This window comes from Colius striatus, chromosome 4, assembly GCF_028858725.1.
Source record: "Colius striatus isolate bColStr4 chromosome 4, bColStr4.1.hap1, whole genome shotgun sequence".
NCBI classification, from domain to species: Eukaryota; Metazoa; Chordata; class Aves; order Coliiformes; family Coliidae; genus Colius; species Colius striatus.
The window spans coordinates 58,127,793-58,147,964 of record NC_084762.1 but is presented as its reverse complement, the minus strand read 5'-3'; the positions used below and the strand labels follow the sequence as shown (position 1 = coordinate 58,147,964).

At 40.1% G+C, this 20,172-nt stretch overlaps 1 protein-coding gene across 1 annotated transcript; it reads left to right on the top strand.

Annotated features, from left to right (window-relative positions):
- Positions 1 to 12,540: 12,540 nt before the first annotated feature.
- On the top strand, positions 12,541 to 18,989 carry LOC104554703 (cytochrome P450 7A1). Its single transcript, XM_010197826.2, has 6 exons — positions 12,541 to 12,617; positions 13,881 to 14,121; positions 14,865 to 15,478; positions 16,820 to 16,950; positions 17,896 to 18,071; positions 18,690 to 18,989. The coding sequence occupies exons 1-6, from the start codon at positions 12,541 to 12,543 to the stop codon at positions 18,987 to 18,989; spliced, it is 1,539 nt and encodes a 512-aa protein (XP_010196128.1).
- Positions 18,990 to 20,172: the final 1,183 nt, after the last annotated feature.

The window sequence follows — 20,172 nt, the reverse complement described above, 5'->3', positions numbered from 1 at the left end:
CGAGCTCTGGTTTAATAATGACAGGTGATTACTGCTTTTGAAGTGCTAAAGTTTCTGCATAGCCAAAAGCCATTTTTAAAGTAAATGCAGTGAAAGGTTTAAAACTTTGTATGCTCAGCCCAAGCGTGTAACCCTTCATGCTGCTGCAAGCTGAGCACAGTGAAGCCCTGCACCCACCCTGGAGAATGAAGAGCACGATAGTGCCCATACAGCACAGAAATTGAAGGAGTGTGATTGATGGTTACCTGGGTGATACGGTTCTGCTGCCTGCCTGGTGCTGACCACTGAAGGGCAATGTTTGCTTTCCTTTTGATGTTGAATGCCCTTTGCATTGCAAAGACCTCTTCTTTTGTTCTCCAGGAAGCTAGGTTATTATTTGTTCCTTTCTACATTACCTTATCTCTCATTGTGGTCTTTCCAGACAGCCTGCTATTGAGGTAGCAGGCTTTGTTGGTGGATGTCAGGCCTGCACTGCCAGTGCACACCTGATTTCTCCCACAAGGCTGTAATGGACATTTATGTTCTTTCTGACTATGTCCTAGCACAAACACTTGGCTCCATATGGTCTACTACTTGTTGGGCACACTGTGTGTGCACTATTAGCAATACATAATCTAACAATGAGCAAAGCCCAGGTTACAGGCAGGATCTCTGGCACCACATCCACCTGGGGGACATCCACATTGGTAACAAAAGTGAATCTTGTCATCTTCATCCCCAGATGTATCATGAAACACAATTTCAATAAACATTCTGAGAAACAGTATGAGGCTGCTTCTACTTTTGTAAAAATGGGTTTTGGACAGAGAAGATTAACTTTGTTGCACTAAAAACTTTCTCAAAAAAAAATATTGTTCATGTAAATATAGGAAAAAAATATAATAAACCAGAAAGAATTACTGGGAAATGTCTATGTCTGCTCTGTGCAACCAGTGCAGTTTTGCATGTTTCAGGCTCCTCAGCCTTCAAAAACACAGACTAAAGGCAATTCCAGGTACTGTTCTAGTCTTGTTTCCTTCTCTGGGAAAACAAAGCTTAGAAGGGGATAGCACATCCCTCAGTCACTCTGTGACATGAACTGAGGACATGGGAGATATTTCTGTGCCCTAGGGTTTAGAGTGGCACAGGAAGAGGGCCTTGGATGTATCTTTCTAAGAATCACACTGAGACTGGAGAGCCTCTAAGGAGTCAGAGGTGGGTCAGCCAGACAAATGGCTCTTGATTAGTTTTTGTATTTGTATTTTTGTAGGATTTGCAAAAAAGGTCATCTGTTGTTTAAGAGAAGTGTAACGAATGGCCAAGTTATCTGATTTTGCTTGATGAAATTAGAACACCCATGGGCAATAGTGTGGTAATTTTCCATTGTCAGTATACAGTTTGTGGGTTTTTCATTAGTGTTGTGCCAACTTTCAAAGAATAATAGAAACCACCTGCTGATCGGTATCAGTCTCAACTGTTTCAAAAATCTTAATAAAATAATCCATGGTTGTTACCCAAAATAGGTAACATTTATCCCTTGAAGCTGGAAACAAGTCATGCTTTTGTTCGTTAGGAAACTCTCCGCCCATTCAGCAATGAGGCATTACAAGCATGCAGAACAACACTCTGTCAGGGCTGGAAATGAAATAACTGTGTTAAAAGTAGTCCTATAGCTGGGGCAGTTAAGAGAGAGTTAAGGGCTCCTGCTCTAAGTCAGGTGTGCCTGACCTATTGTTTGTATTTCTAGAAGAAACCTGCCCCAAGCCAGTTCAAGTAACTGTGCTGCATTGCACTGAGCTGTGCCGATGCACCTCGGGGCTTTGCAAAACAAGGCTTTTTGGAATATGCATATAGAAACAACGATTTCAGCATCAAACTCTGCTGTTCAGAGGAAATGACGTTACAGGAGCATAACGTACATAAGGTTAGAAACCAATGGAATTAAAATTGCCTGGGTCACTTTCATTCTGCCTCCCTGTTCATATACGTTTGATCTCATCTTTTAAGGGCAATATAATGTATTGCTCCCATTGACCCCTCTTCAGCCCACAGGGTGGATGGTGCTGGGTGAATGTATAATTTCCCACTGTTCACTTGGCAGTTTCATGCTTGATTTCCTGTCTGCTATTCAAGACTGCTCTAAAGATGGAAATGCTAATGTTGTCACTGGCTGTCCTAAGTAACGCTCCAGTGTCGAAGCACTGTGCAAACAATTGCTAGTTTTCTATCATAATTCTCAGAATACAGACACGGAATTCAGACACTTAAGTTGAATAAGCTCATAAATGCATTATTTTGAGTTCTCAGATGTGCAAACTTGGGTCTCATGTTTACAAGAATACAGAAGATTTTTTGTTTAATCCCCAATGTTCCTGACTTCTCTCACAGTTGTTTACAGTCAGCACTTCCACAGATTAGACTTCAGGGCCTCCTTAGGGCAACTGGAAAATGAGGAAAACACAGGAACCACTTGTGGAGAGCTTGGCTATAGGACTTGTTTGTCACTGCAGGAGAGCTCTGTGGCAGATGTGAGAACTGCATCCAGTCCATCAGCCTGCAGGTCCAGGGCATGAGCAGTTAAGATGTTCCTCTCTCCTCATTATTCATTAGACACTTTCCAGCCTTTACAACAGATGAAGCAGAGGTCCTTCAGACAACAGGCTCCTTCATCCATGAACCAGAGTCAGTCCCAGAAGGGAGGAGGCAGGAAAGGGAGCAGAGGAAGGGGTGGATTTGAGCTCTGAGCAGGCAGGCGGGAGGGAGGCGTGAGTGTACTTTTCCTCTGCCTAGTCCACAAGTGGGACTTTTCTGGAAAGGACTTAAATAGCCTGAACAGCTCTTTCCTGTCTATGATGTATGCATTTCAATGCTTAAAAATGTTTAAAATTATTTGTTTTCACGTTTTAAAGACTAGAAGCAGAGGTATTCATAGTAGAAATAAGCTGTATATTTCATACTGACCATAATTTTTAGTGTTTATCTGCTTCCCCGGGGATTCAATGCTTTTTCTTTTCTCCAAGTGTCTCTAAATCAACATTTTATAAATTCATGTTAGATATGGTCTGATTCAGGTGGAGGTTATGACTTAGGTGACCTTCTGTGACCTACATAAAATGTGAAGCCAGACTAGAGGGCTATAGGCAGGTCCCTGTGCCCTCAAAGTATGTCAATAAAACAGCCTGGCAGAGCACACCTCTGTGTTCTGCCCTTACTGGATGACAATGATACACTGGAGTCAGCTAAAAGTGAAAACACAGCAGAAATGTAGAGGGACTTGAGTGCTACTGCCCAAGAAGCTCCACTGAGATTGTTGGGCAAACAGTACACTTGAGGATGACACCCCAGCCACCTTTCCTTTGCATTTTGCAAGCACAAGGCACAAAAGCTTGCAGGAAGCGTGGCATGACGAAGCATGAGCTCTGATGTCTCAATGGGAGCCTGGTACTTTGTCTTAAAACACCACTGTGGATAAATTTGAGCATAGACTGGCCTCTGAGCTGGGGTGGTGGGACAGAGGTGGGTGTTCCTTTTGTACTGCTCTGGCTATTGGGGCTGTAACCTCTGTCAGAAGAGGTGAAGAAGAGCTGGGCCTGACAGAGATGTCAACTGCTTCAACAAGGCCCACCAGTGGCATCTGTTGGAGGGTTTTCATGGTACCTCTTAAAGTGAATTAAACACGTTTGTACTTAAATATAAAAGAAAATATTAATGAACAATGCATTAGGCAGAGTCCCATTGCAATATGTGGATCTATCTACAGAGATGTGTCAGAAGCAGATTCCTTATGCATACCAGCACCAATCCCAAGGTGGTTGCAAGGGACACCCCAGCCCAGCTGTGAGTCCATCTCCCAGCCCAGATCTGCTGCCCACAGGTAGGCCCTGAGCTTTGGTCCCTGAGCAATCCCATTCCAGGATGGCTACAAGACAATGCTGAGGTTACAAGACAATGTTTGTTATCACCAAGGGAAGCTTCATGCTCTTGAAGCAGTCTATTCTCTCTCTGACATTCCTGCTTCCAGATAGTTCAACCTCTTCTTGCAGTTGAGCTTCCTGGCCCTCCTTGATAGATCATTCCTCAGCCACAAATTACCACTCCTGTGCAATTATAGATAGAATTTTCCCTTCCCATCTGCCACCACTGGAACTCTTTAGACCAAGTTCTGGGGGAGGTTGTTGTGGGAACTTGAATTGCCATGAGTCATGAGAAGGTGGCTCATCCAAAGACATGTGTTGGTGTTGGCACAGTGCCCTCGCTTTTCTGGGGAGCTGTCTTTGCACTGACTCAGCAAGTCAAATGCTTTCTGTGGCTCAGGAGTGGTTGTTTTGGAAGTCTGACAACTCATTTCTGACTACAACAAACCTATTTAACTCATGATCAGAGTCTTGAGTCAAATAGCCACAGGAGCACTGATATTTGTCAAAATGTTACGAAAGGGAATAATTTGTTCCCATTTGTAAACTCTCCAGCTGTTTCGGTTCTTCTTTTACCATGTGTTTGTCTCTGTCTTCCTCAACTCCTGTTCTCTGCAATGCCTGTCATCCCTCGACCATGAGATTTTCATCCTTCATTACCATGTTCTTTTTGTATATCTTTTTTTTTTTTCATTTTTGCCTTTCTACTTGTGGTTTAACTCTTTTCATGTGTAAAGCAAAGCTGTAAGAGGTAGATCTCTAGTCTTTGCCTATTTAAGTTAAAAAATAATATAAAAATATAGAAAGAAATGGCTAAAATGCAATATTACAGTAATTCTGGTAGTGGAAATCAGAATTACTTGTTAAACATTGGCACAGATAGATACTTTTTCAAATTAACCATCTGCATTCAATTGCAATCCAATTTTCTTGGGCCAGAAGGCTGATTCACATGTAAAGCTAGTGGGCTATGCTTTAGGCAGCTTGTTTATGTAGTCTTGTACTCATCTCTTTTTAATCTAATCTGGTCAGTTGAGCAGCTTCACACTTTCAAGTTGCTTTCATATGATGTCTATTGCACCATACCTTATTTTTCCTTTCTTCTACACAATGAAGATATTGTTCACTGCCACTGTTCCCTTCAGCCAAAAAAAAAAAAAAAGTCCAACTAAACAAATCTTTGACTGCACAGAAATATGATCATGAAGAGGCATATATCACAGTAAAGGAAGCTGTGACTGAAAGATTTCTGCTGCAGTACAGAAAGGCATTCACTCTTCAATTCTTTGCTTGAGTCCTCCCATAAATACTGTAATATAAAAAATAGCAGATAGAGATGGGAAAAATATAACATTCAAGTCATCCTAGCAGTAGATACACGTGTGTATTTTCCATTGGAAGCTCAGTCATGTAGGTGCGTGCCCTGTGCTTCACCTAGTCCTTCACATGTTGCACCGTCTAGTGAAGCTCAGATCTATATTAAAAGATACATTTATGTACAACTGTTCAAAGCAAAATTTCCCATACCTAGGCAACAGGCTAACAGCAATCCACTAAGGGTGCTGTCAGAGAACAATCCATGTATTTGTATATAGATCCAAAGGAAAACTAATAGAGGATCCTGAAACAAGAGAGAAACTGTCAGGAAAACTGTGCTGATAACTTATTTCTGCCCACCGGGCAGCCTGAGCGTTTCCAAGCTGCAGATCCTTTCCAGCTAGCATTGTTAACCCAGCTTCTTTTTGGCCTCCAAACTTCTGGAGACTTCTCCCATCTCAAAATGACCACAATAGCCACTGAAATCACCATCAGGGAGAACTTAATGAGGATTTCCAGCTGCAGGTTCCCTGTTGACCTCTGTCTCTCCTTAGGTCTGCAGTGTCCATAGCCTGAAGGAAGAGTCCCCACTGTGACTACAAGTGCCAAGCTGGCTCCTAGCCAAAGTAGCATCCTGGACCTTTTGATTTCCTTCCCACACCAGTGACAGAGGATGTCACTGCACAGGGTGGTCGCTTCATGGGCAGGAGTGTGTAGCCAACCTCTCAGCAACCTGATGTGAGGTTTGCTGAACTGGCACAAACCCAAGCTGCAGGACAGAAGGGATACCAGCACCTGCACAGAGAAGGTGGGAATAGCTGTAAACCACAGAGTGGTTCTGAAGATGACATCCTTCTCACAGAATGAGTACTGGTGTCACTGGTTATTTTTAATGTTTTCTTATGTGCCCACCCAGTCCTTTACAAACTGGCCAGCCAGTCTCTGCTTTCTCCTATAATGTCACCAAAGCCTTGCAGCTACCTTTCAGTCTGTTAAAGCTTGATTGATTTCATAATGATGTCTCCCTTGGAAGGGAGAACAGCAAAACAACCATTCTGTCTTACTGCCCTTTGATTATCATTTAAGGTTTCTGCTAAACCAACAGCCAAGGTATTTCTGAAGGGCTTTGGTGCTTTCTTGTGGGTATTTAAACCTCTGCTGATTTGGAGTGTTTGTTTTCATTTACTTGGTCAGCTTTTTATCTTTTCCCTGACAGTCTGAGATCCAGATATCCATCAAGACACATGCAATAGTATCTTACTTGGATATATAAGAAAAAGGGGGAAGGTCTTACTTATGCTTGTAGAAATAAACTTAGGAATACATATTTTAGCATTTTAGTTTGGATCAGGAGTGCAAAACAAACTTTTCAGATGTTGTCTCTTAAAATGCTTTGATTTGCATTTGGTAAGGCAGGCCTGGATTTTGCAAAGTGCATTTCTTTGTTTCAGATGAATGTAAACCTTTGCAATGCAGGAGGACATCTGGTCTGCTCTGCTGGTGACTGTTCAGTCCATTGGGCCAGAGAAGCAGTGTGAAGACAGAAGAAAAAAACCCGAAAGAATATGGAAAGAGTGGACATCAGGTCTTCAACGTCATTTCACTCTATATATCGATTCCCATTGTCTCACACCATTTGCTGACATAAACTGTGTATGGGGACCACCCTACATCTCAGTCTCTGTGGCTTTTCAAGTAGAGAGGAGATGTTAAATGAGTTGTGAGTATGATAAAGTACAGGACATGAACTAAGAGCTACACTTAATGGATGGCTAACTCAGCCAAGAATCTGTGCACTATGAATCTGTGCAACAACTGCAAAGGAGAAACCAGTATGCTACAAGCGTGTGTGGGAAATAGGACAGTGCCAGGTGTTTTTTTTAGAAAGGAAGGAAGGAAGGAAGGAAGGAAGGAAGGAAGGAAGGAAAGAAAGAAAGGAAGGAAAGACAGAAAGAAAGAAAGAAAAGCAAGCAGCAGTGTAAGAAAAGCAAAGGAAAGCAAAGTGAGGCAGAAGGTGCTGTTTTGATTCCCTGCTCCATCTGCTGGGGCAGCCCAGAATAGCTTGGCATGTCTATCCAAGCAGTTGTACTATAGTAAACTTCTAATTGGTTTGTTACCTAACTACCTTTCTAGAAATTATTCGGTGGTAGTATTGAGCTGCATCATTTTTGTAATCACATCTGACCTTTGATTTCTCCCTGTCCAGTGTTTCGAGTGCCTTCAATTAGGCTTTTAGGTGTAATAGGATAATACAGGAGCTGCTGCTTTGTTGTCAAATGATACGATGCAACTCCAGAGTTTAAAAACCAATTACTGCTGTAAGAAGATGTAGTTTGCTGCACTGAGTAGTTTATTGTGGTAATGGTTTATTTAGTATCCATTTCCTTTCCCTGCTTGGATTCCCATCTCAGTTCTCTTGCCTCTGCTTTCTTTCTTTACAGTCTCTTCACCATGGTTTGGTAGTCCCCTGTCTACAGTTTTAAGGAAACCTGTCATGCCAGAATGAAACATATTATTAAAACACCCTCATTCAAATGAAAGAATGGTATTTGTTAATGAAGTATAGTTTATAATGCTTGATCTTCAAGGGAAGATAGTAGCATTGCATGTTTCAGGTTTTGATGGAAAGGTTACTATATTTTGAATTGACATTCCAAAAGAACAAAGAAAATCCCAGGAAGAAAATGAACTGATACGGTATAGGCAAGCAAAGTTCATTATTTGATATATGAACACATTCAGAGGATACTCTGAGATAAATATTTAAATATTAACTTGGTCATTAGAGGAAACACATGTCCATACTATTATTTAAATGCTATGGGACAATTGTCCTGAAACAGGATGCAAATAAACACAGTTCCCAAGCCTGTCCAACTTTATAACACAGCCAGCTTTTGATCCACCTCACCGTCCACTCATCCAAGCCACACTGTCTGAGCTTTCTGATGAGGATGTTATGGGAAACAGTGTCAAAAGCCTGGCTGAAGTCAAGGTAGATGACATCCGCTGCTCTCCCCTCATCTAAGCAGACAGTCCTCAAGTGGAAGCACAGAAAAATTGGAGTGTAATGGAGATGAAGTGCAGAATTAAATGTCTTATCTGCTATGAACTGCTCCATCTGAGGGCTGCTCTTTGCTGCTGGGAACCAGCGCTGATCTCTGGAAACCATGGTGAAGGCAGGCTGGGCAATGGCGTGCCATGGCTAGAGGTCAAGTCTGTAGTTGCTAGTGGACACAGCAGACAGAATTCTCTCTGCCTGGAGCATTGCTGATGCTTTTCAGTTTCTAAATGTATGGTAGCTGTGTTGAGTCAACACTGACGCTGGACAAGGACCTTCAATTTCTGTACAATACAGAACTGTTCTCTGTACATCCACACAGTACAGGATCCTGTGTGACCGTCCCTATGTGATGTCATTCCTCTCTAAAAATGGCTGATTCTGATCACCGGGGAAGAGTAAAACCCTGGTTCTGTGGATGTCAATAGCAACACTCGCAGTGACCCCAGGAAAGCCAGGTTTTCAGCTCAGCCTTCAGGAACCTCAGCAATCTTACCTAGCTTATCAGCACAGGCAACAACACATGGCCTCCAAAACACCCACATTCTCAACAAACCTAAGTCACATTTCCCCAGAAACTAGTAGCGTGATAGCTTTCATAAAAACTGTACCTGTATGTAAATAAAAGAAAACTTTTTAGGCATGTAGAATAAATACTAATCTGGTTTTATAGAAACAAGAAATAAATACTGACTAGCACAGCTCAATGGCTGCTGTGGAACACAGCATACAAGTGTCATTCAAAAAGGTTTACCAGTAGGTGGTGACATGTAATTATTTATAAGCAATTTTCTGGCTGCAAAAGGTTCTGAGGGACAAGCAGTTACAGTGCAACTTTTTGTTTAGACTTTCCCTTCGTATTTCTGAGATATCTTTTATGTGTTTCACTGCTGCAGAAATGTTTTGGAGCTGCTGCCGAGAACGTTTTGTGTATGGTTTCTGTGGTTTTCATCTGTTGGTGAAACGCATTAACACATTTCTCGCAACATATGCAAGAGAAAAAAAAAGTCTGTGCTTTCTTTATAGGGTGTAACTCATTTATTTCCAGCAAATAATCAGGCTTTATAGTTAGCTATGTGCAGATCTGCTATTTACTGCCACATATAATCAGCAGATTCTGGTAACTCCATCGCATGCTTTTGCACACTAGTGCTTCCGAGTTAGCAGTAACTCTTGAAAAAAAATATTCCCCTCAGCTTGGCCTATCTATTATTGTCTGTTTACTGTCTCTGTGTGGATTGTGTCCAATGAAAGCCATGTAGCTATATTATATGAGCTGAAGCTGGAGTTTGGATGGTTAGTGAGTTGTTTTGAACAGCTACGTGAAACAAGCCAGAAGGCTTCTCTTAGGCCTCAGGAATCACCACAGAGGTCACCCAGCCCTGTTTGCTTTATGGGAACAGTATTGGCTCTGTGGAGGCCACAACCAAACATAGTTTACCAGCTGGAGCAAAGATAAGAGTGCTCGTGGCAGCCCCTGTCCACAGGCAGTGTCTCAGTGTCCTTTTGGGGAAAGTGGTGCGGTGTAACCCAGCATCAGCCTCGACACAAGCCCTGGCCCTGAAGACATGAGCAGCGCTATATCTCTGCTGGCCTCGCAGCTGGTGTGGGCATCCAGGCTGAGGGGTAAGTGGGCACTGAACACACCATACTGGGTAAAATGTCAGCATGCTGCTTTGTCTGCATCCACGTTCTCTTGAGTCAATCTTTTTGGACTGGTTCTAGCTCAGTATACACTAGGGCTTAACCAAAAGGTCAGATGAGAGTTTGTAAAAGGTTCTTCATATTTTAACCACCATCCAATGCACTGAGAAGTTTCTCCCCTGTTCTTAAGGGATCAATACTCATAATCAAACCTGCAAATACAAAGGTTTATACATTCAAAGATATGTGGTACTTTATTCCTTCTGGTGTTATTGGCTTGAAGTGAGTCTTGAGCTCAAGTCATGTCAGTACTTTGCACTTACATTCTTCTTAGAATGTCAGGAGTCTGCTTCACAAAGCCTAGGCAAAATGAGCTAGTGTTTTTTTTCTGACTGCATCCATAACTCCTGTGGGTTGCCCTTTTGGGCTGGGGCAAGAGAGCCAACCTCATACACAACACACTTAATTTCTGTGTTGCAGAAAATGTAGTATCTGTCAATCAGTGGGACAACATGGTATCTTCAAGCCCTGCTAGCAATTGGTGGCAACTGCCTGATCTTTGGCAGTGGGAAATGGGACTCGGTGTCTCTGAAACTGAAGAACACCAAAATACCATATCCAGAATATCAGCAGCATCCTACTGGTGCTGTTGAAAAATCAGGAAAGCCTAATGCCCATTGATATAAATGAAATTAGATTCACACTTCTCATCTGCTGAATTTGAAGGAGTATCTGTGGCTGACAATGCTCCTGCTTACATAGACATACATCAAACTACTCAACAGTGTCACAGGTGCTTTCACATAAGGATCTCTTAAGTGGAAAAAAGGGGACACATTTGATTTTCTTTAGAGAAAGAGCAGTTATTTAAGGTAAGCTGCCAAGCAGCTCTTGTTCTCTGGGTACACCTGGTTACACTTTGAGTACTACTGTGTGTGTACAAACCAAAAAGAGAAAGAAAGTGGGCAACTTTAGAGAAGTTAGTTACTTCTGTTGTGGCAGCAGAGTGCCATTTATAAATGACATTATCATCATGCTGCAGTACAGCTACCCAAACCATGTAAGGCAAAGGCAAGTGTGACTGGCAGCTCTATCTAGTGCAGCATGTGATTGTGTGAGAAGCCACAGCTATCTGTTGCTGGTTAAAAGTAATTCCTGTGTGTTACAGACAAAATGGACAGAAGCTTCCAACTTTTTTTGGTGGTGTTTGGATATTAGAAGGTTGAGATCTACATATGCAAAAGAATTAGATAGGAACATAATAAAATTATTGTACTTGTTCAGGATGAGGAAGTGATGAGATGTATTTGAACGTGACACCCAGAACTGAAATGTCCCAAAATGGAAACAAGCAGGAAATGGGAAACCATGTATTTTGTAAAACAATACTGTTCTATCAGGCTAAATTCAGCTGATGAAAAACAAGTTTTCTAGGAAAATAAATGAAACACATTAAGTGCTTAAGTGGACATGGAGTGGGGGACTGGATCTTGAACTTACACGTAGAAGGAGCCATCTTTTAGATTAAATCTGGCAAACCTCAATGCTTTAAAAAGTGTTTATCCCATGCTTTGCTGCCTACCTTGGTTAGAAGCCATGACAATATTCTCATCTGCCATATTTGCAGCAGCTCAATCAATGCCTTCAGTATAGTGCTTGATTTTGACAGCAAAAGGTACAAATCTTTACTGTTTTATCTCATAGCTGTAAGGACACCAACAAAAACTTGTGCAAAAGTGAGCCTGAACAAAATGACTACAGGCCCTTCAGTTTCTCTTTTAGAAACCTATTAGTCTCTGAATGACTAATGAGACATTGCTATATGCTACCTGAGTTGCCTCCTTGGTGGCTTGATGCCAGGTGCTACTCTCACTAGTCAGCAACAGAAAGGGATAAAGGTTTAATGGGAAAATAAAAAGTGATCTGAGGATAATGAAAAAGCCCCCAGTATGGTGGTCTAATCCTGCTTGCTTCTCTCTCACACTGCATTCTGGAAAGCCCTTTTTTCCCTTTCTACCAGAGAGAAACATTATTAGAGGGAGTAAGTCCAGCTCCACAGCCATTCCTTTCCCCACAGCTGAACCCTCTCCTGCAACTCCCTCTCACAGTGGCACATCAGAGCTAGGGCAGTCCACAAGCAGAAGGGAAGGGACAGCAGGCTGGCAGCTGAAGGACATCACAAACTGCAGTCAGCATTTAGTTTAGTCTGAATCCTCTGGACACCTGTCAGTAGCTATTTCATATATTGCTAAACTTGAACTATAAACTGCAATTGGTAAATCTGCGGAATAGATCAAAACCCACCTGAGAGACCTTCAAATTATCAGCTATTACAGCTGCTTGATTACTTTGGAACCACTTCTCATATGTGGCATCAGCTCAAGGCCATGTCTGCAACTGCAACACCAATCCAGCAAAGCTCTACAGAAAGATCTCAAAACAGAGACAAAACTCTCCAGAAATGGTTAATCAATAGCTTGCCAGGTTGACTGAATGCCATTAGATACAGCGGTGCACATAATGTATTTAAATCACGACCTCTCTTCTGTATCGTTCTCAGTCACTTCTTCTGCGGTCCTGGTAGTTACCAGTTTTCTACTTGGAAGTTTTTGGGCATTACCAGAAATGTTCATTGCATCATGGATCTGGGGAACAGTAATACTCTGTTGTGGGTTTTGGTTTCTTCTAGTGAGGAGAAGGAGGTAAGGAAATTGTTTGTAAATGCATTTCAGTGTACTTAGCCTTTATTTCTGTCAAATATTCTGTGTACGTAACTAAAAGAAGTGTAAAGATGGACAGATGTAGGATAACATGGACAACGCTGACTTACATCACAATAGAATTTTGGTCTACAGGCTTTTTCATAACAGTGAGGTAATCTTTAGACATAGCTATAGATACCAGTCTAGGTATAACTTAGGTAATTATAATATGCATATGGGTGTTCTGATTTCCTAAAGAACTGGACCACAGTTTTACTTGTACTGTAATCACAATTAATACCTCCTTACATCTAATTATAGTTTAATATCTACTTACAAACATTTTCATATTATGAGCCTATCATAGCCTATCATAGCTAGCAGATTAATATAGATTATATTTATATACCTTACTGTGTCAAATACACGTTTTTTAAAAGGATTAATCCTACTGGCACATTTACATAAGGAGCAAGTAATTTGTTTACCTATTGTAATTTTGTGTTTTGCAACAGTCACTTTTTTTTTACATTGAAAAGTTTAATAAAAAAGGTGAAAATAGTTAGCTTCAGATAATAAACATTAGGAATTTACTAGAAAAGTTATATTATTATCTGAAAGTTATTTTAGCAGCCATGGTGTCCTTAGGCAGAAAAAAAGTTTTCTGACTCAGAATAATAAAAAAAATCACTTAAGCACATGCTTCACTTGATGTTTCACTAACTCTTATGCTTACTGAAGATCATGGCAAGATTCCCACTGTTTTCAGCAGGATCTGGTCCAAATAGAATATGCTAATAACAACAACCTTTTTAGACTGAAAGGCTATTCCCCTTGGTATTCAAATTGAATTGTGGAAACTGTTGCCCAAAATATATCAGACAATATTAGTGGGATGGATTATTCATTTATGGGACAATTACTTAACTGTGCATGTTAGCCAATGGCAACAATACTGCAATTAAGCAGGCAAAAATATACTCCCAATCTAGGGAAAAGACAGATGACATAACCAAACTGGGCTTTATTATGTTTAATACAGGCTGCTAAAGTTACTCTTTCTTACATACCATAAACCTCACAAGAGGCTTGGTCCTTAAAGAGGAGATAATTATTTGTCAATATACTATTTGTTTGGGTCATTTTTTTGCTTTTTTTTTCCCGTTACAGGAAGCCTACCATCAGTATTTTACTTACCTGGAGGTCCTGGAGAAGAGATTTTTATACATACTTGAAAATTCATCTTTTGTTTGTGTGTTGTAGGAGACAAGGTGAGCCACCACTTGAAAATGGGTTCCTTCCGTACCTGGGCTGTGCCTTGCAGTTTGGTGCCAACCCTCTTGAATTCCTCAGAGAGAAGCAGAAGAAGCATGGCCACATTTTCACTTGCCAAGTAGCAGGGAAATACATTCACTTCCTCACTGACCCTTTTTCATACCATGCATTGATCCGACATGGAAAACACTTGGACTGGAAAAAGTTCCATTTTGCTACTTCTGCCAAGGTACCACTTTAAAAATGGTTTTAATATCATAGAATAATAGAATGATAGGGGTTGGAAGTGGCCTTTAGAGATCATTTAGTATCTAACATGCAAAGTATCTGCTGACAGGACAGATCATGGAATCATAGAATGGTAGGGGTATGTACTTAGTTAATCCCTACAGCATAACTATGCCTTTGAAATACAATTGGTTTCATATTTCTGCACTTAATTTATTGTCTTAAAGCATTCAGGTCTTTTTTCCCCTTTCCTCAATGGAAAAGAAACTTGCAGTGATTTGGATTGTTCAAGAATGACATTTAGCCATGTAGTATCGCAACTTGCTAAAGCAGAAATACAATTAACACCATTGGCAAAATGATAATATAGCTTGATGAGGCTGAAACCTTCTTCAAGAGGTTCTCAGCACTACGAAAGATTCAGTCCTGATGCCTTAAAAAATGATGGAACACAGTAGGAGCTCAGTCAAACCGAAGTAAACAAGAAGTCTTCTGTTGATGTCAATGCAAATTGAATGAAAGTCTAGGTAATCACTTCAATTTATTTGTAAGCATCCATTCAAATCTATTTTCATTTGCCGCCTTCACTGGTACGGTTCACTGAGAAAGTATCAGTTCTACTATTAATAGCTCTTACAACACTTCCCTCTAGTAATCTATGAAGTTATACTTTGGCCTTTGTTAGACTCTATCATGAAGGTTCTGACAGGCCTTATTTATCATATATCTTTTGTTTTGTGACAGGCTTTTGGGCATCGTAGCATTGACCCAGCAGAAGGAAACACCACTGAAAATTTTCATCAGACGTTCATTAGAACCCTTCAAGGTAATGCCCTAGATGCCCTCATTGAAGCAATGATGGAAAACCTACAGTACGTCATGCTGCAGTCAAGAACATCTAAACCTCAGTCTAATACCTGGATAACAGAAGGACTTTATACATTCTGTTGCCAGGTGATGTTCGAAGCTGGTTTTTTAACACTTTTTGGTAAAGAATTTAACTCAAATAATGACAAAAATCTATCATCAAAGCAGGAAACTGAGAGAGCCCATATCCTAAATGCCCTTGAAAACTTCAAGGAATTTGATAGGATCTTTCCAGCCCTTGTGGCCGGGCTGCCCATCCACCTCTTCAAGAGTGCACACAGTGCACGTGAGAAGCTGGGAGAGGCACTCCTCCACAAGAACCTCCTGAAGAGGGACAACCTCTCTGAGCTTGTCACCCTCCGCATGTTCCTGAATGACACTCTATCAACCTTTGATGACATGGAAAAAGCAAAGACCCATGTGGCAGTGCTCTGGGCCTCACAAGCCAATACCATTCCTGCCACGTTTTGGAGCTTGTTCTATCTTCTTAAGTAAGTCCCAATGTTTCTTGTTTCCAAGCAAGTAAAATGTTTTTAATCTTACAGAAACCATACAGGCAGATTCCACTGCTTGATACTTCATCAGTGTCAAAAAAGCTTACTGATTACAACAGAAGTGGCAAGTTGCTCTGGACTCCCACAGAAACCCCCTTTGCTCACCTGATGCCAAGTAGTGGTGTCATAGAGCAATTCTGTAGAAGTTTAAACAAAAGCCCAAGGACTCCAGGGTAATACTCACTTTATCAAGAAAGCTTTTGAACAAATCTGTACAATATGACAGTGAAAGTGCTGGTTGCAGTCAGAACATTAATGATATTTAAGACTCACAATATAATTGGACATTCTTAGACCATCTTAGGTAAAACGAGCTTTAACTTCAATATTGTTTCGCAGATAAAAATAATAGAAAATAGTTTATATATTGATAGATCCTACTGAGGTTGCAATGCAGATAGACTGCAGCTGCTGAGCTTGCTAATCACAAGAGGAGTGCACAGTTCAGATAATACTATTAAACATCTATTTTAGAACTATATAGTATAAGCTAGTATAAGCTAACTCATAATGGCTAACTCTTAAGTATGAATCTAAATTGCTGGTGATTTTACTTAGCCAGCGTCTTGCACTCTCATATCCACCTGATATTGCTACTCTCTGAGGTTCTTTAGTACTTTTCACTCCAAGAATGCAATGGCTTTGGGTCTCCAGGTCTTGGAATCTTTTAACAACTGAATTGATTGTGTCTTCATCAAGACACTATTGCATCCTATATCATTATCTATATCTATTTCACCATAGGTCATATATTCTGTGTCTGTAAGAAGGTCTAGATAGTGAAGGATACTATGTGGATTTTAAGTTTTAGAAAGATTCTCTTCAGCTAGAAGGAATATTGCCACACAATAGGACATCATCCAGAATAAGTGATGTTATAAAACTGATTTATAATCTTATTCCTAAACTTTCTGCACACGGTGAGACTATTTCCTAATCTACAACTGGGATTATTTCTTATTCTTGGCATTGCTTTTTAGTGATGCTACAATTTATCACCTGAATTATGCATATCAGCTCTGTCTCACTTGTCATTGGAGACAGAATCAAATACTCAGGGTTTTTTTCCCCTTTTTTTTCTTTTTGAAGCTATCATACCTTTGCCAAGACACGAAAAAATGTAATTGCAGCATTTGCTGGCAACATTTTAATTTGAGAAGGTTTTACTTGCCAGCTAACAAACTACATTTTGGTCAGAAAGAAAGTTAATGGAAAAACTCCCTTTTAAAGCATTCTGAAGTGTAAAATTATGTTACACTTCTGTTCTTTTGATCTCAGGAGTCCAGAGGCAATGAGAGCTGCCACCATGGAAGTGCAAAGAAGTTTGGAAAGTGTTGGAGAGAGGATCAGCTTAGATGGAAAACACATTTCCTTGAACCGAAAACAGCTGGATAATATGCCGGTACTAGGTATGGTTATCACCCCACAATTTTCAGTCTTCTATTTGTTACCATATAAATGCTTCCTATGAACTAGCCAACTAGAACAAATTCCTAGATGTTCTTTAGCAATGGCCAACACAATTGGTCTTCCCAATACCTCAGGTCATACTGAGTATCAAAATGCACATAAATATCACCTTTTTTTGTGGGTAATGGCACATCTCAATACACAACATAGTATTGGAGACCCATGGACAATTCAGACCAACATTTTGTTTAGCAATCAAAGAAACACAGAATGGTGGGTTTGGAAGGGACCTCGAGAAATCATCTAGTGCAACCTGCTAAAGAAGGCTACAGGCCTTGCCAAATTTTATATCCCATTTCTTATGATGTGAAGTACTATCTCCTAATACCATTGCATTTATTTCTTCCTAATATTTTTCAATTTATAGGGACATTTTTCAAGTTTGCCCAAGTTACAGAGAGATTCAAAATTGTCACTCTAACTGCTGTTGCTTTTTAAAAAAAACCAAAAACCCCCAGCTTATATTGAAGCAAACATCATCTCAAATCACTTTTACTGAATACTAGCTTCTATTTATCACCTCTTTAAGTTTCAGAAAATCCTAACCACTGCACTGTTTCTTTTTATGCTTCCAGTTTTGACCAGTTTGTTCTTTATCTCAGAGTGAAAACATGTCTCAGTTTCAAATATTCTGTTGCATCAACTATGAGTACTCTTTCTAGGCAAAAGTGGATTGTGTTATCTCAGTGTCATCTGCAGAAGGGATAATAGTGATAAAAAGAAATGAGAAAGAAACTTTCTTATGCATTTAGAAAGTTACTGTTGAATTTCATCTAATACATGCAGGGTTTGATAATGGGCCTGAAAGTTTAAAACGTATGACCTCTCCCAAGGACATACACATACTATTTACATGGTAATCTTTCCTTTTCTTCTCCTGACAGACAGCATCATCAAGGAGGCCATGAGGCTATCAAGTGCATCCATGACTTTCCGAGTTGCCAAGGAGGATTTCACTTTGCACTTAGAGAACGAGTACTATAACATTCGCAGCGATGACATTGTAGCTCTTTATCCTCAACTGTTGCATTTTGATCCAGAAATTTATGCTGATCCCTTGGTAAGTATTTATCAAAGTGCATTAAACTCTGAGCTCTAGCAGAAACCTAACATGCCTTTAAATAGAACATTTACCAGGGCTGCCCCCCACAGCTGGTATTCTGTTGTACTCCAGTCTGTTCTTACACTTGGAGATGTAACAATAGGCAAGAAAATGAATTAAAGTCAGAGCAAGTACTATCTGCAAAACATGTCTTAGTGCAACCAAAAAGTGCATTACCAGCCTAAGACAGCCTTCTACTTACTGCCTCCATCACTGGAGGGAGATCACCATTATCGGGGCAGGGGGTGAGGGAAGACAAGGGTAAGGATATTTTCCCAAAGGCACAGGATGAGAAATCTTCCAGTTCTGTTGCACAAACAAGGATGCAGGTTATAATCCTTATTTTAAGAGGCCAGAAAAGCAGTGTTATCAGCAAAGAATGTGGGATCATGTCCCACACACCAGAACTTATCAGGGGCTACTGTCTCCAAAACAGCACCATAGGGCTTGGTGCTACTGTATGATGCTTACTGCCTTCCCAGACTGTGTTTTGTGTCTTAATGGCATTATCTAGCCTTTGAGGTATTCAAATACAAGTAATACTTTTTTTGTGTGTGTATATGTGTTTAATTACAGACATTCAAATATGATCGCTTTCTCAATGAGAATGGAGAAGAAAAGACTGATTTCTACCGCAACGGCCGCAAGTTGAAGTATTACTATATGCCGTTTGGGACGGGCATAGCAAAATGCCCCGGCAGGTTATTTGCTGTCCACGAAATTAAACAATTTTTGGTTTTGATTTTTTCATATTTTGAGATAGAGCTTGCGGACAAGAGTGTTAAATGTCCTTCTTTAGATCAATCCCGTGCAGGACTAGGTATTTTGCAACCGACAAATGATATTTATTTCAGGTATAGACTGAAATGCCTATGAATACATATTTTATATGTATAAATTATGTACTATATAACATGTACTTTATACATATGTATATATGCAAATGAAATGTAAGTCTTGGGGGAAAAATCCATATAAAGATGCTAATTCATCAGTCTAATGGAAAATGCATAATGTATACCATGATGGTACCAGCATGCAATGGGTTTAATGCACTGTGTTGATAGAATTCTCTCCCCCTTTACCAACCATTTTGAAATGCAAATTAAGATTTTGAATGCGTGAGCAGTAACATTTTTTTTCTGTCAGCAAATACTTCCCCACAGTTAGTTAGAATTTCATCAGCTAAGTCAAAAGAATTGTCAAAATTTGACTACAGTTAAAACTTAGTTTTGTAATTGAAATGCTGGGGGGTGATTCTTCCCACAGGGGAAATCAAATTTTGTTGTATAACAGCAGTGGGGAGAGAAGAATTTCCTGGGGAAGTACCCTTATGGTTTTATGAAAAACTAGTAAAAGATTTGAAGAAAACCTACAAAAATGTTCACGTTCTAGTGAAGCTGCAAAACTAATATTATATTCATTGTAATATACTTCTTTTCACAAAGTTGTAACTGTTATTAAAATAAATGTTGGCTGAACCAATCTCTAGACTCTGTTATTCTGAAGTCTAACCATTATCATAGACTTACACATTCATCCAAAGCCACTTAAGCCAGCTTTAAACTATCCATCTCAAACACCAACATGGAGACAAATAAATAACCACCATATATTCACCAGTGATTCTGATTGGATTCTGTACCATTGTCTATATTTCTAGACACCTCCACTGGCAATGCTCCTTTGGTCTTCCTAGTCTAATTCCACTAATGTTATCATGGGTAGTATGACCACACATTGAATTGTTAGTGGTGGCATATCTGTAAGAACAATTGTTCCAGGGATAATATTTGGTTCTCTATAATATCCCCATCCTTTTCTGCTGCAAGTGGCTGGTGGGCTGGAAAGATGGATGAATGGATAGATGTCACAACAGTCCATTTTTAAACAAAACATCCTCAATGTGAGATACAGGACATTAGATATTTTAAAATTTCACATTCTGGCAAGACATCCAGTCAAGCTGATAGAGCTAAACACAGAGTTTTGATTTGAGTGTTAGCACTGCTTCAAATTATGTATCCACTCTTCATCTTCCTGTCCACTGTGCTAAATA

Coding starts and splice junctions, on each gene's coding strand:
- LOC104554703 (XM_010197826.2), top strand. CDS start 12,541: ATGTTCATTGCATCATGGATCTGGGGAACAGTAATACTCTGTTGTGGG. Junction 14,122..14,864: donor ATTTTGCTACTTCTGCCAAG/GTACCACTTTAA, acceptor GTTTTGTGACAG/GCTTTTGGGCATCGTAGCAT. Junction 16,951..17,895: donor GGATAATATGCCGGTACTAG/GTATGGTTATCA, acceptor TTCTCCTGACAG/ACAGCATCATCAAGGAGGCC.